Consider the following 16676-nt stretch of genomic DNA (forward strand, 5'->3'; position numbering starts at 1 on the left):
TTAGGAGAAAGTATTCCCATACCTTTTTGGGGAGGGGTGTCTTTAAGATGGACAATGACTCGGTAATGCAATCCACTATTTCTTCAGCAGCTTCAGCATTATTAAGACAGAAAACCATTGCATCTCCAATATCATTTTTCCTTGGAGTTAACCCCCGCAGAATTTCTTCTAATTTGTCCCTCTGTCTGAATACGAATTTTTTAACTTATAAGTATTTATAAATACAAATCTCAAATGCCATTATACTTTCTGCTCGCAAGTTAATTTCTTTAAAACCCACTCAGATAAAACTCTGAAGACTAAATTGTGTTAAGTCTGATTTGTGTTACGTATTCCAAATATGTTACCTTTTTTTTAAAGAATTTATATGGGGAAGAAAACTATCCCAGGAACTAATAAATTATTTTACTGACTTTTAGTTTACAAATTAAGTAAATTTAAAATTATAGGCATTTTTTCAAGAGTCTTCGCGAATGTCCCACTCCTATTATCCTATTACACTGAAGAGCCTTCATGGTCTTCACTCTCCTTTGAAGGAAGTTTGTTACTTTAGCACTTCTGCATAGGATTAGGACAGGATACAAAGCAAGGGTTGACAAACTTTTTCTGTAAAGGATCACAGAGTGAATATTTTAGGCTTTGAAAGTCATAGTCTCTGTCACAGTTACTCAGCTTTGCTGCTATAACACCAAAGCAACCACAGAGTACATGTAAAAGGATAGCTATGGCCATGTTCAAATAAAAATTTATTTACAAAAATAGGAGGTAGCCAGATTTAGCCTATGGGCTGAGTATGCAGATCCCTGGGCAAAAGTAATGATGAACATACATCTTCAGAAGCAAATATACTCTCAAATGCTATAGTTCTCTATCAGCAATGCTCTCACAAACAATGCATCAATGCAACTAGCATTAAGATTTATTGACAGTGAAGTATATAATCCTATAAGCTAAAAATTATTTTGGCCTTTTTTTCCCCTTCAGGTATACAGAATTTCCTCTAAACATTTCAACAGTTAAATTTGTTTTTGCTTCTTAAACCAGGCTAACTGCCCTGAAGCAGTGCTGACTGAGCACTAATAATAACATGTTTCCATGGTGGCCGCACACGGCACTTCATGGAGCAGCTTTGCAGTCACCCATTTGACTTCACTAAGCCATAAAATAACTTTACCTCTACGTTGCATTCAAAGAGGCAAGAGTTCTAAGGGCCATGAAATAATTTCTATAAGAATATATAAAGTATTCCACTGCTGGAGTACCATCACTTAAGAGATCATCAATAATTTTTATCAGTAGGAAGAGGTCAGGTTGAGTAGGACACACACTTATAATACTTGCCAAGATTTTTAAAATTACAATGCATATGTTAAGAGATGTTACTATTTTAAACAATCACAACTTTTAAAAACCATTTTATTTTAGGGTTAACACATCTTATTAAGACCATTAATTAAAGTGACCATTAAAGCAACTTTTCTGAATATAAAACAAGAAAGGTAAAAATCTTACTCTTCCTTAAGTGCTCCCTTTTTACTAGGCTCCTCTACAAAAGCTTCTGTTTCCTGCTCTTCTGACATCCCATGCAGATATGGATTTAACGGTGGTGGCCTCCAAAAAGATCCGTTTTTGAACATACGAAAATCTTCCGTCCGCCACTTAGTCGGAGAATCTCCCTAGTTAAGTGTCCAGAATGTTATTAGAAAGATCTAATACCTCAGAGTCAAAATTAAAAAAAGTAGTTGATTATACTTGCCTGCAGAATAGAATAAAGCTTCCACCTATAGTAAACATGGGCTGGTGTCTGGTTTTCAAATAAGAATCTAAAACAAAAACAAACAAAAAATTAAACATTGGATTCTTTAATGGAGAACTATCTTCAAGTAAATATGAACAAATGAGAAATATTATTTGTCTATTTACTTCTAAAGAAAACCAAAAGCAAAGATCCCTGAAGAGAAATCCTCACCGACTACCATCTATCCCCTTCCTCACCCCAACCCCAGACTGCCTTTGTGACTGACACTAATACTCAGAAGGTATGTATGCATCTTGCTGAGTCTTACAATCAGTTTTATTGAACACTATGTGTCAGGTACTGTGTCGGGCAATGGAGAGATCTTCCCAAAATATAATTTCAAAAGCAGTGTTTTTTGTTTTGTTTTGTTTTGTTTTTTGCGGTACGTGGGCCTCTCACTGTTGTGGCCTCTCCCCTTGTGGAGCACAGGCTCCAGACGCACAGGCTCAGCGGCCATGGCTCACGGGCCCAGCCGCTCCGCGGCATGCAGGATCTTCCCAGACCGGGGCACGAACCCGTGTCCCCTGCATCGGCAGGCGGACTCTCAACCACTGCGCCACCAGGGAAGCCCAAAAGCAGTGGTTTTTAAATGACTTAAGTAAATTGCAAATGAAGTGTTAGATATAACTATTCAGAAGATAAGTAGTTTCTTATAAACCTCATTTATTCTACCGTATTTTGCTTATGAAAGACTCTTTCATTGAAAAACACAATGAAAAATATTTTCCTCCTAGAGAATGCTAAAAACAAAGCTATTTAATTAATCAAACCATGGAAATCACTGGAAAATTGACCCAGGCACATTCTAGTCTAATTATTAAAACTGCCTTCTCACCCCATTACGAAAATAACCTCATACTTTTAGGACCTTTTTGAGTATTTTTAATTTTAAAGTATTTTTAAAAATGCACATCTGAGGATACACAAAATGTGGTATATACATGCAATGGAATATTATTCAGCCTTAAAAGGTAAGGAAATTCTGACACATGCTATATACCAAGGATGAACCTTGAAGACATTAAGCTAAGTGAAATAAGCCAGTCTCAAAAGCACAAATAAGGTATGACTCCACTTAGATGAGGTACCTAGGGTAATCAAATTCACAGAAAGTAGAATGGTGGTTGCCAGGGGCTGAGGGACCAAAGGAATGGGGAGTTATTGTTTAAGGGGTACAGAGTTTCAGTTATGGAAAATGTGAAAAGTTATGGTGATGGTTGCACAACAACATGAATGTACTTAATGCCACTGAACTGTACATATATAAATGGTCAGTTGTATGTTACATGTAAATGTTATTACCACAATAAAAAAAAATGCACACCTGAACATAGGATTGTTGATCTCTCTGTTCATAATCATAGCTTCAAACATTGGCCCTTCACGTACAACAAACTCTATCATTCGATGTATCAGGGCGAGCAAATTCCTACAACAACAACACAGTTAAAGAAAATGGATTCAGACCTACCACTAAATAAAACTACACTTGACCTAAGTTACTATAATTGTGCAGAAAAAGATTATTCTGCTGACTAATACAGAATTTTATACCAAGAAAGTAACCTGGAGCATAGTTAATACCTTGTGCATTAAGAGGGAGTGGGGCAATGGGGATAAGGGAGTGGGAGGGGAGGGGAAGGGAAGGGAAGGGAGGGTGGGAAACCACAACACAGCTTCACAGTAATAAAGATTTCAATGTCTAAATACCCACTTAATTTTACTTTCCAAATGCAAAACATTAAATTATGAATCACAACTAACTGGAAAGCTGCAAATATATAAAATCAGTAACTTAAAGCTTACATGTTATCATAACCATCTAAAAACTTACACACTATCTCAGTTTTAAAAGAAAACATTCCTAAACCAAGCACTTTTGTAGTGATATTGAAATGTTATATACATGACTATAATTTATAAAAATGCACAACTATTAACAAGTTTAAGGTCTGAGTTAATAATAATAAAAAAAAATCCATCCAACTCCTGTGCTTTTCTGGTACACATATAGCAGATGGAGTTTTTATTGAATCTGACCTTTAATGAGGCAACATCCCTTTGGACCACACTTCAAACTAGTTCACATAGTTCATGACATGTATAATTCTGCCTGTGTGTTCTGAATCAATAAAGCAATTATATTGCCAAAGCCTTAAACGAATGGAGTCCTGTTTCCAAAATATTCTGAAATAAGGGACATTGGTGATATGCCCTTCCCATTTTTCATAACAATTACTTCCCAATATTTAAGCCAAAAATAAACATATGTAACTTTTTAGTCGTCATTTTGTTGACTGGGCTTATACAAAGTCTTTATTTTTAAAATCTGATACCTTATTAGGCTCCAAACACAATTTTAGACATTGATTACAGTGTCAGGCAAAAATGATTCAGCTTATGACAGCTACTTCTGATTTCTCATTTCACCAGTCTCCACCATATAGAGTTGGCAAATAACAAATGGGAAAAGCAAAAGGATATTGGCTCTTGGTACAAGGCACACACTAAATTACACCTTTAGCATTCCCAGCTCAAATTAAGTTCATATAACTGCTAGAATATAAATAAATATACAGTTATAGAATAAGACATTTTTTTTGCTCTATAAAGCCCTGCTTCAGAGTACATGAACAGTAAAATAATTTATCTCATGCTGATTATAATTATTTTCTCAGTTTTCAAACAAACCTACTTAAGTGGACACTAAAATCTCTACATAGTGAAAAAATGAATTTTTTTGACCTCCTAAAAGAGGTCAAAGAAAAATATGAAGGTTTAATAAATCTTTAACAGAGGGAAAACTATATATTAAAATTATTAATTCAACCTCAAACTGTTAAAGCAAAAACCCAAAAGTATCAATTTTAAAGCTAAAAATTCTTTCACAGAAGTACTAATTGGTCTGCAAATATGCAGGTCTTGATAACCAAATGAGAATGTATTCTCAACATCCATGTGGTTAATGACATTGTTTTAAAAGAAGGGAGATATGGTATTGATTCAGTCCCAAAACTCCCACTGGTATATGTCAAATTAAAGGGAAATTTTATGTATCATAATATATAAAATCAATGACTAGGTGGACAAATACTACACATCCAGAAACTTGTATGAATTAAGTCAAAAGCAACTTGACTTGCATATTAAAGATAGATGAAAAATGATTTAGCAAGTTTAAAACAAAGGATTCATTGTAATGGTGAGTCAAGACTTTACAGCAAAATGTACACTCAAAATTTTGTTTAGAAATAAGCTGAGCCACATGTAAAGCTAATACTGGATATATGCTTTTTAAGTGATGCCAATATACTACTTTCCTGTGAGTGCTTTACCAGTGGAAAAAAAAACCCACTATAGTTTTAAACAGGCTTGTAACTGATATATCTATTTTTAGAAAATTTAAAGTTTAAAAGAAGTTTTAGTATGTTTCATGATTATTTAAAATCAAAATCTGACAATTAACTTTAATTCAAGATTCTTAAGAACTGTAATCATTCTTTTTTCCTTAAGGATTATGTGCTTATTTTTAAAAAGGTGACTTTTCTATCAGAATGAAACAGTGTAGTACAAAAAGATGGTATAATTTAAAGTGCATTATTTTATTTTAAAATGGTAATTATCTTATTCTGGGCAACAACAACAAAAATTGTCTCTCAGTTATAATAAAACCACATTTATTGGAGTCGATCGTACCAATGTCTGGTCAAAAACTGTATACTTTCCCAATCCATCCCATGATGTTTTCCTGGTCCCCCGCTGCCGCAGACAGTTCAGCTGGTGTTGCTCACCAAGGCCAATGTCAAAGAGAATTTGGTATTCTTTTGTGTTATTATTCAACCAGTGTTGTGTTCCTGTGTTTGGGAAAAGGCTTAGCTTGACTGAGCAAGAGCATACCTACAGCATGAATTCTTCCGCTTTAGTATTTGTTGAAAAAGAAAAAAAGGAAGAAAGGAAAATAAAAGAATTCCAAACACCTTTGTTATCACGAAAAAAGTTTCTAGTTATGGTCAGTGTTCATGAGAATAGAAATTCCTTCTTAAAATCATTTAGGAAAAATAAAGGTATGCTTTCAGTAAGGAAAACTCAAACTAAGGTTGCATATTAAACACAGACAATTCAGAAACCAAGAAAAAAATAACAGATTGGGTCAAAATGTAACATTATCTAAAATTTAAGATACATTTAAAACACCTATTTTCCCATCCCAATAGTCTAATGTTATTAGACTAACAACTCCAGATTAAATCTATTAAACACATTCTAACTACTAAAGCTACAAAACACCCTACATTGGTAACAATAAAACAAAAAAGATAATGACATAAAATTGCAAAGTATACTAAAGTTAGTTAAATTTCACATATCCCCCCCAAAAAGTACTGGGAAGGAACCATTGCTCAGTCAAGATACTACCTTTTCCTCAACACCATTTTTTTTTTTTAATTCAGAAGGGGATATTGTCTATATTTAGATCAGTAATAATAAAGAAAAACATGTACCTTTCTGTTGGGATAACCACTTTGACTATGGCTTGCGACAGAGTCTGTATATGAAGTCACATCAGATAATAAACATAGAATATGTGAGTATTGTTAACAAGTAACAAGCAAAAATATACATATGCATTGAAAATACTACACATCTAATCACAAGTTTTGCAGGCAATCACTGCATTTGAAGTAATTATACACTAAGCAATTACATAAATGCAAATGGATGTGTTCAGTGAACAGTAAACGTTCACCAAATGCAAAGAATCAGAACATTCCTGCCAGAATGCACATCAATGCACTGAAATAGGTACTACACTGAGAATTATCAGATAAAGATTTTAATTTGTGAAATCATTAACTGTTTGCCTCTGACCATACAGTTTGCTACTTTGTTCCCAAGCCTTTAAAACCAGCCCTGTCATTTTAAGTGTAATTAATTCATAATAGAACCAACAAATTCTTATAACTTGAAATTAAGTTGGTTTTATGTTTAATAAAAAGAAAATACTCACCCTTTGCTTTTACTAGAGTAGCTAACTTTTTAAAAACCATATATGCTCTCAAATATTCTAATACCTTAGATCTTGAAAACGAAGTTATTAGCTAGCTGCCATCCAAACAATTTAACTATTTAGGAGTCTTTCTAACTGAAAAGGCACTTAACCAAATACAAAGTATCACTTTCTCAAAACAAAGTAAATTTAGATACTACACTTAAGCAAACCTGGATACAACAGTGGACAAAGGAAAAAAAAAAAAAACTTAATAAGTGGTCAAAAAAGGAATGATAGCCACAAATAAAAATATGACCTAGCATCCCAATACAGGGTTTCCATGGGCTAAGGCAGGGAACACATCTAAGTTATTTCATTTTCTTTAAGAGTTGCCAAACAGAATTACACACACACTTTCTATAAATTGTTGAAAAGAAATACTACCACAGATTTAGTATTTACAAATTAGATGCGGCCCTATATACATTTTTTAAATTACCTTCTCAAAATCCTCCTTGTTTTTAGGTGGTGGTAACATGGGAGCATTGGGGTTTTTTAATCGCTCTCTAGGCTGCGCATTAAAAGGCAGTCCTGACGGAGGTGGGGGAAGCGTATGTTCCATCATGGAAGGCGGAATGTATATTGGATGTGGAGGAATAGGCACAGCTTTACCCCAACCTAACTTCATTTCAAAAGACATAATCATCTTTCCTAAAAGAAAGAAAAGAAAAGTCACCCTGGTAACTCTCAGAAGAAAATAAGGGCTCTCTGGTGATTTAAATTAATTTTCATGTTTAACCTTTACCTTTCTGGTCCATTTTTCCCCTCGAGTTTTTATAAATACTTTTCAAAACCAAAGCAATATCTGAGTTCTACAGATGGGCTTCCTTACCATTTAAGTTTTTTAAAGCTCTTTCAGCATCTCTTCTATTCATAAAAGCCACAAAGCCACAATTTCTCTCTCTTGCCCTTTCTTCATCAGTTCTGGGCCACATAATTTTCACGCTGGCCAGGGGCCCAAATCTTCCAAACTCCTGGCACAACATTTCTTCATTCATCTATTATAAGGCATAAGATATTTTTGGTAAGCAAAGAGGAAAGAAAGAACTCTATGCAGCACAGAGCAGTTTTTGCAAAATGAGAAGAGATCTATCAATGCTACAGCTTTCCATTCAAGTACTGGGACCTCTACAAGGGTAAAATCCTGCCTTCATGGGGCACGCGCAAATCTTTTCACACCAGAAACATTCTGTTTTACGTAAGTGGCCGGGTGAAGAGGCTGGGTGGCTGGAGAAATCAAAAGCACACCTTTACCTTCACTCTTCCTCCTTCTGAGATCCTGCACCTAAAATACGCTTTCTACAGCAATGGTTTGTTCAGCATTTAGCAACCTTTTTCAGGCAGCAATGATTACCACACTTAAGTCAAGGAGGAAATATTTGTTGGCAATGAAAGAAATAAAGAATCTGGTCACTTTTTCTTTTTCCAGCACCCAGCTGCCAGTGTAATCAAGAACAGAGAAAACAAAAAAGGGTAAGTATGCAATGAGGTCCAAAATATATATTATTATTTAAAAGATCTTATTATGCAGAGCAACCACTACATTCCCCATAACAATTAAGAATGAAGCAGGGAAAAGAATTAAAATATAAAAGACAAAGCAGAAATATTAGTTTGCTATTATTAAGATGAAAAAAGAAAAAAATCCATAAGGAAGTAGGCTATGCATCAGAAAGGGACAGTCTCAAAAGAATATTGTCTACCACTGGTCATATCCTGATAAATAAAATCAGCACCTAGCAAAACATTTCAAAATCAGAGGACAGTCCAGTTACAGCAAGAGGAGACAGGGACTTCCCTGGCGGTGCAGTGGTTAAGAATCTGCCTGCCAATGCACGGAACACAGGCTTGAGCCCTGGTGTGGGAAGATCCCACATGCCGCGGAGCAACTAAGCCTGTGTGCCACAACTACAGTGCCCTGGTGCTGCAACTACCACATGCCTAGAGCACGTGCTCCACAACAGAGAAGCCACCACAAGAAGCCCGCACACCACCACGAAGAGTAGCCCCCGCTCACTGCAACTAGAGCAAGCCTGCACACAGCAAGGAAGACCCAACGCAGCCAAAAGCTTTTAAAAGAAATAAGAAGAAGAAGAAAAGCAAAGCTAAATAAATGTATTTTTTTAAAAAAAAAAGAAAAGGAGAAGAAAAAAAGAGGAGACAAGCCCTTAGGAATTGTAGCAAGAAAATTCGGCCCATACCGCTAAGGCTCAATTTCACAAGATAATTTTAGAGACTTATCTAGTTCCACCAAATCTGCTTACTTCAGATTCTTGACTTCATTTTTTTTAATGACTGACAAAGCAGTTTTCCTACAAAAGTATACAGCATATGAGCCAACATTCATCTTACTTTTCTAATATTACCTGTGGATTAATGTTTCCAAGGTATAAATTAGTAGTGCTTGGATCTCCAACATCATGTGAGCCAGGTGCATAATCATCGAGAACTAGGACAAAGAGAAGAAAAAATTATAACCTGCAAAATACACAGTTTGGACAATTTCTATGAATTAAAAAAAGCAAAAAACTGTATTACCACCAGATGATCTATTTCTTCTTGAAGGCGCATCCACTTTAAAAGGGGGAAAAGAAAACAATTCTTAGTTTTTGGAATAGTTCGTCACAAAAACAAACATTAAAATAAATGTCACTTACTAGAACGACGCTGACCATCAGAATCTGACTGAGGCGGCTCAAATCGACTTAATCTGCCTTTTGTTTTATGTCTCTCATCACGCTCTTCTTGAATTCTGTTGAAAATATATATAATCACTAATAACGAGCCAAAATCTGTTTGTTCACATTTAATAACAGAACTTATCCAGATATCATCTTGAAATAACCTGAAATATTTGTGTGTAATGCCAGTACTGACAACCAAGATTAAAGAGTCCCTCAGCTACAAGTCATGAGCAACCTTCTGATATATCAAGCAGTGGAATATAAAGCCCACTTCTAAGGTGAGAAGGAAATTCAACATTAAAACCACTTAATTTGTTCTTTCTTAGATAAAGGTTGACCACTCCTCTCAGTGACTATATTGTTTCCACTGCAAACAGGACTCCGGACATTAGTTAAATCAATTTAATTGCATCCACATAACAGAAGCAACCTAGATGCTGGACAAAATGCTAATTTCATTTTCAAACATAACCCACAAAATAAAACAGCCTCATGGTAAGCCAGTTAGTAAAAACGAATTGGTAGACTACATTCTTCATACCTGCATCTATAAGTATCAGCTCAAAATACCTATGAGAGCCATTCTCAACACTATAAAACTTACTGTTTCAATTCTTCTTTGAAGAGTTCCAAATTGCTTTTTTTCTTTTCTTTCTCGCCTTTCTTCAGTGGCTACGAAGGATATGATAAGTTATACTTCAAAGAAAACAAGGTTAAACAAAACTAATGGTTCGATAATCAGATCACTTTAAATAAACTTTTATTTTAGTGCCAATTATGATCTAATTATTTAAATTAAAAAGAAAGAATGCTTCTGTTACCACTGAACTTTCCTTCCTATTTTCTAAAACTGAGAATTTAACACATTATTAAAACAACAAGCAGCAGTCTTAAAGGAGCCACCAACTCTATCCCCTGCCCCGCCCCTGTCCCAAAGCCTACAATACTTAGGCTGGAAAATTGTTGGAAGGGTACTGGAGGGAAAATTAATAAACATAAGGTAACTGAACTGCCACGTAAATAACTGCCGTGAACAACTACCAAAAATATGCACCCTTCAAAACAATCACCTTAGAAGGAAATGAATTACTGAAACAAACAGTAACACCGCTGGAATTCCTCTCTTAAAACTGCTTCCAGGGCTTCCCTGGTGGTGCAGTGGTTGAGAGTCCGCCTGCCAATGCAGGGGACACGGGTTCGTGCCCCGGTCCGATATGCCGCGGAGCGGCTGGGCCCGTGAGCCATGGCCGCTGAGCCTGCGCGTCCAGAGCCTGTGCTCCGCAACGGGAGAGGCCCGCGTACCGCCAAAAAAAAAAAAAAAACTGCTTCCAAAAATGCTTTTGGAATCCCTCTTTTGAAAGTGCCAAAATAATTCAATGGGGGAGAATAGTCTTTTTAACAAATGGAAGTACGGAAATTGAATATCCACCCATAAAAAAGAATGAAGTTGGACCTCTACCTCATACCATATACAAAAATTAACTCAAATCGTTCACAGACCTAAATATAAGACCTAAAAACATAGGAGTGAATCATCATGAGCCTGAATTCGGCAATAGTTTCTTAGATATGACACCATGAGAAACAAAAGAAAAGGCAACAACAACAAAAACCTGATAAACTAAACTTCATTAAAATTAAAAGCTTTTGTTCTTCAAAGGACACTAACAAAAAAGGGCAAAGCCAACCCACAAACTGGGAGAAAACAACATAGCTGATAAGAGACTTGACTCTAGAAGCTGTAAAATACTCTTACAACTCAACAATAAAAAGACAAATAACTCAATTAAAAAAATGCATGAAGGATCTGAAAAGACATTTCTTTACAGAAGACTCCAAGTGGATGATAAATAAAATGATGCTCAACATCACTAGGCAAGTGCAAATCAAAACCACAATTAGGTACAACTTCACACCCACTAAGTTGACTAAAATAATTTTAGCAAGTGGTGATGAAGATGTAGAAAAATTGGAACACTCATATACACTGTTGATGGATGGACTGTAAAGTGGTACAGCTACTTTGGAAAACAGTATGGCAGTTTCTCAAAAGTTTAAACAATTAGTGACCATATGACCAGCAATTCCACTCCTAGGAATATAAAAGAATTAAAAATATATGTCCACACAGAAGCCTATACATGAATGTTTTCAGAAGCATTACTCATAATAGCCAAAAAGTAGAAACAACCCAAATGTCCATCAAGTAATAAACGGATCAGCAATATGAGGTATATCTGCAAAATGGAATGTTACTCAACCATAAAAAGTAATAAAGGACTGATATATATACCAAAATGTAGATGAACTTTGAAACATTGTGCTAAAAAGCTAGACACGAAAGGCCATATGCTGTATGATTCCATGTGCATGAAATGTCCAGAACAGGCAAATCCAAAGAGATAGAAAGTAGATTAGTGGTTGCCAGAGGTTAGGGATGACTGAAATTAAGTATAAGGTTTCCTTCTGGGATGATAAAAATGCTTCAAAATTAGAGATTAGTGACTGTTACACAACTGTCAACATACGTTAAAAAAAACACTTAATAAAGCTGTTTTTTAAATTGCTTTCAGAGCTATTTTAAAAGTCATACAAGAAAACTCAGTCTCACTATTCAGCATAATCACATTTCCTCAAATCTGGCTCCAAATGACAAGACCCACATCTACCTACCATCCCCCATGAAAAATCCCACTCTCAAAACATAAAGACTTTCTAACACCGAGAATATTTAAAGGAAAGTGTCACTAGTTCTGATAGTAAATCCAAATAAATTCCAAAAATGTTCCAGGCAACAGACACATTGTTGGAGTACACAGTCTTCCAAAGTAATTGATACTACACATGCTGATATTTAAATACCCAAGTTCAGCATTGCTTAAAAAGACAATCCCATTATTTTACATTTATGCCTAAACTATAGTTAACTTTCAACTTGCAGTATGCTGCGAGTAACAGCAAATGTTCACTGCTCAACAAACATAAAAAGAGTATCATCTATGTGTCCTAATTTATTGTCTCTCACCTAGGAAGGTTAAGCATCAAAACTCAACATCTACTACCAAAATAATTAGAAAAGAGAAACCAAAGTCCTGCTTACAGTGGAAGTACAGAAAATATTATTGGCAGTGTCATCTCTGAACATAAATGGTCACTTATTTAAGTATGACTTACAGGTTTTTTGGTTTCTATCACAAGAAGAGATGGTGGTCTTTCATTGGATGACTGATTTGGAGGATTTTTTTGATCTGCAAATCTTGAAGATGGCTTATAGATTTTACCTCTTTTTTCATCTGTTTCATGTTCTTCTGAAATTTAAGATACTAAGTTTCAAAACTAATTTCACATTATGTGGATTTTGTTTACTATTTTTATTAAAAATAAACACAACTTAGTAAAATGCTTTTAGTATTAAGATATATCACTAGTGACAAAATATGAAATTTAATTCAAATATTATTCAAATATTACTGCCTTACTCTCAGAACTACTAATTTAATCATTTTATAGTAAAACTATAAAACCTGTAAAATGGTACAGCTACTTTGGAAAACAGTACAGCAGTTTCTCAAAAGGTTAAACAAATCGTTACCATATGAGTAGCAACTCCACTCCTAGGAATATACAGTAAAACTATAAAATACTTGAAAATGTTTGCAAAGTTCTCTGCCATCTTGAAACCTGAAAGGTACTAAAACATTTTTTAAACTTATCTGGCTCCAATTTGTCATTAATCCACATTTGGCCATTAATTTTACTAATCATTATCACCACTAGAGGGTGCTGATAGAAAGGAAACATGAAACTCAAAAGCAATTCAACCAAGACTTTTTGGGTTTGCTCAAGGACTATAATATTCACACTAACCTTTAGCTGCATTAACAACACCTCCGCGCACAAACGTTTTCACTTTATTACCATCACTTCCTTCAAAGGCAGCAAGAAATTCCTCATAAATTTCAGCAGCCGCCTTTTCATCCTCCTAAATACACACGGAAATATTAACATCACGTGATATAAAAATTACTGTACATACGGTGAAACTCATCCAAGAATAATGTAAACAAAACCTCTCCCTCCAATGGGGAAAGCAGGTTATTAAGCAACCTTAACAGGCAGTAATATCTAATGCTTAGTAGATATTTAACATACTAATTAACACTGGAATTAAGAGGGGCTTTGCTCCTCTACAGGTAATTTGTGGAACAAGAAAAGGACCCACTAAGTAAATCTGTTCAGAGACAATTCAAGGGTCCAACTGTATGACAACAGACTACACAAAATATATTATTCTATTAACGTTTATGATATTTCTAAGGCACAAAAATTTAACTCTGAATATAAACATTTCCTTCACAAACCACTGAAGACATGAGTATTAGAAGTCTGAAGAAGCAATATCTCCAGACAGTTGGCATTAGAGGAAAAAAACCTCAAAATTATAATTATATGTAATTATAATTACAATTATAATTATTCTAAATGTCCTCAAAACATGCATGAATAGGAAGGCCAACAGAACAGAAAATATAGAAATAAATCCAATAGCACGTGGAAATTTAGTATTCAATAAAAGGGGCCTCTCAAAACAGTGGAGAATAGAGGGACTTCTCAATGAATGATGGTGGGATAATTTGATAGTTATTTGAAAAAAAGATAAAAATGAACCAATTCTTCACATCACATATCAGGAGAAATTGCAAATGAATCACATTTAATTTTTTTTTAATGTAAGTATTGGGAAAAACATGAGGAAATTCCTTTAAAAGGTTGGAGTAAAAAAATGTAAACTAGGGGCTTCCCTGGTGGCGCAGTGGTTGAGAGTCCACCTGCCGATGCAGGGGACACGGGTTCGTGCCCCGGTCTGGGAAGATCCCACGTGCCGCAGAGCCATGGTTGCTGAGCCTGCGCGTCCGGAGCCTGTGCTCCGCAACGGGAGAGGCCACAACAGTGAGAGGCCCACATACCGAAAAAAAAAAAAAAAGTAAACTGAAAAATCGTAAGACTGATAATAAATCTGACAATATAACAAAAAATAGTTTCTGCATGGAAAAAAAACACCAGAAGCAAGATAAAAAGGCAATCAACAAACTGAATAAGAACACTGTACCTTATGTCATAGACAAGTGTTACAATATACTTAATACAGGAGTTTCTAAAAACAGAGATATCCTACTAACTTAGAGAAATATTGGTTTAGATATGAGCAGACAGTTCACAAAATCAAACACAAGAAAAGTTGTTCAACCTTACTTATAAAAGAAATGCAAATTTAAAACTGCACCAAGATACAATTTTTCACTTAGCAGATTGGCAAAAGTCCTTCAAAAATAATGGCAAGGCTATGGGGAACCAACCTCTCAAACACTGCTTATAAGGATGCAAAATGGACCTGCCCATATATACGAGAGACCAATTTAACACTATCTAGCAGAATTACAGCTATGCATTTACCATTCAACCCAGTAATTTCACTTATAGAAATATACCCTAAAGATACACTAGGAATAAACCCATATGCCTAACACTATCCCTAAGTGCACTACCGGAAACAGCCAAAGACCAAAACACAAATGCCCTCAATAGGCACTGTAGTGAATGTAGGATTTCAGTGAATAAACTATGGCATATCTATAGAGCTATATAAAAAGAACAAGCAATATTTCAATATACTTCCAGTAATCTCTGAGACATAATGTTAAGTGAAAAAAGCAAGGTGGAGAAAAGTGTACTGAATATAGCAAGCTATTGTTCATCTAAGAAAGAGCAGGCACAACATACATTTATACAAACTTGCTTATACAAAAAGAATAGACCAGAAAACAATCAAAACTCTTACTTACACAGAAGAGAGGAAATGGTGGAGGGGACAGGGATAAAAGCTGGACTTCTCCGAATATATCTTGTGTTATAGACTTAACTTGGGGTGGGAGCTGAGAATACCCTGGAGGACAAGAATCTCTGAAAAACATTTCTCTACTGTCCATACACTTAACGCCTCCGTAGACACACTTATAAAGATAACTAAAAATACATTTTAAGCATTACCTTCTTCTTTAATTCTTCTTGCTCCTTCTTACTTAAAGTTCGCTTAGCTGTACTCATTTTTCCAATACTGAATGCTTTAAGTTTGTTTTCTAGAAGAGGCTGTGAAAAGAAATAAAAAGCATACCTTTACATACACATTCTCAATTTAACTTGTTATTAACCTCAAGGCTAATAACTTACAAAAGCCATTTTTAAATACATAAAGTAAAAATACAACACAAAGAGAGACACAAAGGCTTAGAACTCATTCAACCTACTTGGCGGCAAGAATAAAAGCACTTGAGGAAGGAAAGTATCGATGTTTCTGGGCAAAAGAAGCAGTGATAGAAAAAAGACATTCAAATAGGGAGAAAGAGACATCTATGTTCAGTAGCAGGAATCATTACCATCTAGAACCCCCAATTCAGGCACAAAAATCACATCACTTCCTTTTGTAATTCAGTAAATTACCTAATTCTTCATCAACAAAACTGATGTTTATGAACAAAATAATTTCATTTTCATTGCTGGGAAAATATCACATACTGTGTTCTAGGTTTCACACAAGTAAACAGTCATCAATTAATTTTGAATATGAGAAAATAGTATTTTAATGAATTCTTCATTTATGTAACTTAGAAGCAATTTCCTTGTAAATATGGTTTGAACAAATTGTAGACTTTTAATTGTTCAGTTATTTATTTGAATGATAATTTTGAGTCATAAACTTTTAAAAGAGAGGAATGTTTATTAAATACAGCCTAGAATGCTTCAAGATGGCGGAGTAGAAGGCTAACTGCTGAGCAATCATCAACAGGAAGACACTGGAACTCACCATAAAGATACCCCACATCCAAAGACAAAGGAGAAGCCACACTGAGATGGTAGGAGGGGCACAATCACAATAAAATCAAATCCTATAACTGCTGGGTGGGTGACTCACAAACTGGAGAACACTTATACCACAGAAGTCCACCCACTGGCGTGAAAGTTCTGAGCCCCACGTCAAGCTTCCCAACCTGGGGGTCCAGCAACTGGAGGAGGAATTCCTAGAGAATCAGACTTTGAAGGCTAGCGGGATTTGATTGCAGGACTTCCACAGGACTTGGGGAAACAG

General features: G+C 35.2%; 1 protein-coding gene across 5 annotated transcripts in view; it reads right to left on the reverse strand.

The window, feature by feature from the left end:
- U2SURP (U2 snRNP associated SURP domain containing) overlaps window positions 1–16676 on the reverse strand; it is a 55981-nt gene that overhangs the window by 22371 nt on the left and 16934 nt on the right. For 2 of the 5 annotated variants that reach the window (XM_079923207.1, XM_079923208.1), the window contains exons 4-17: window positions 15581–15679; window positions 13400–13514; window positions 12707–12840; window positions 10137–10204; window positions 9506–9600; window positions 9387–9422; window positions 9215–9297; window positions 7681–7846; window positions 7288–7499; window positions 6301–6344; window positions 3123–3227; window positions 1757–1823; window positions 1513–1676; window positions 23–185 (exon numbers count right to left, since the gene is read on the reverse strand). In XM_079923207.1, the coding sequence (XP_079779333.1) occupies window positions 23–185; window positions 1513–1676; window positions 1757–1823; window positions 3123–3227; window positions 6301–6344; window positions 7288–7499; window positions 7681–7846; window positions 9215–9297; window positions 9387–9422; window positions 9506–9600; window positions 10137–10204; window positions 12707–12840; window positions 13400–13514; window positions 15581–15679 (1551 nt within the window). Of the gene's footprint in view, window positions 1–22; window positions 186–1512; window positions 1677–1752; window positions 1824–3122; window positions 3228–6300; window positions 6345–7287; window positions 7500–7680; window positions 7847–9214; window positions 9298–9386; window positions 9423–9505; window positions 9601–10136; window positions 10205–12706; window positions 12841–13399; window positions 13515–15580; window positions 15680–16676 lie in introns of all 5 variants that reach the window. The other 3 variants (XM_079923206.1, XM_079923205.1, XM_079923204.1) reach the window with 3 other exon arrangements.

Source organism: Stenella coeruleoalba (genome assembly GCF_951394435.1).
Source record: "Stenella coeruleoalba genome assembly, chromosome: 5".
Classification (NCBI taxonomy): Eukaryota; Metazoa; Chordata; class Mammalia; order Artiodactyla; family Delphinidae; genus Stenella; species Stenella coeruleoalba.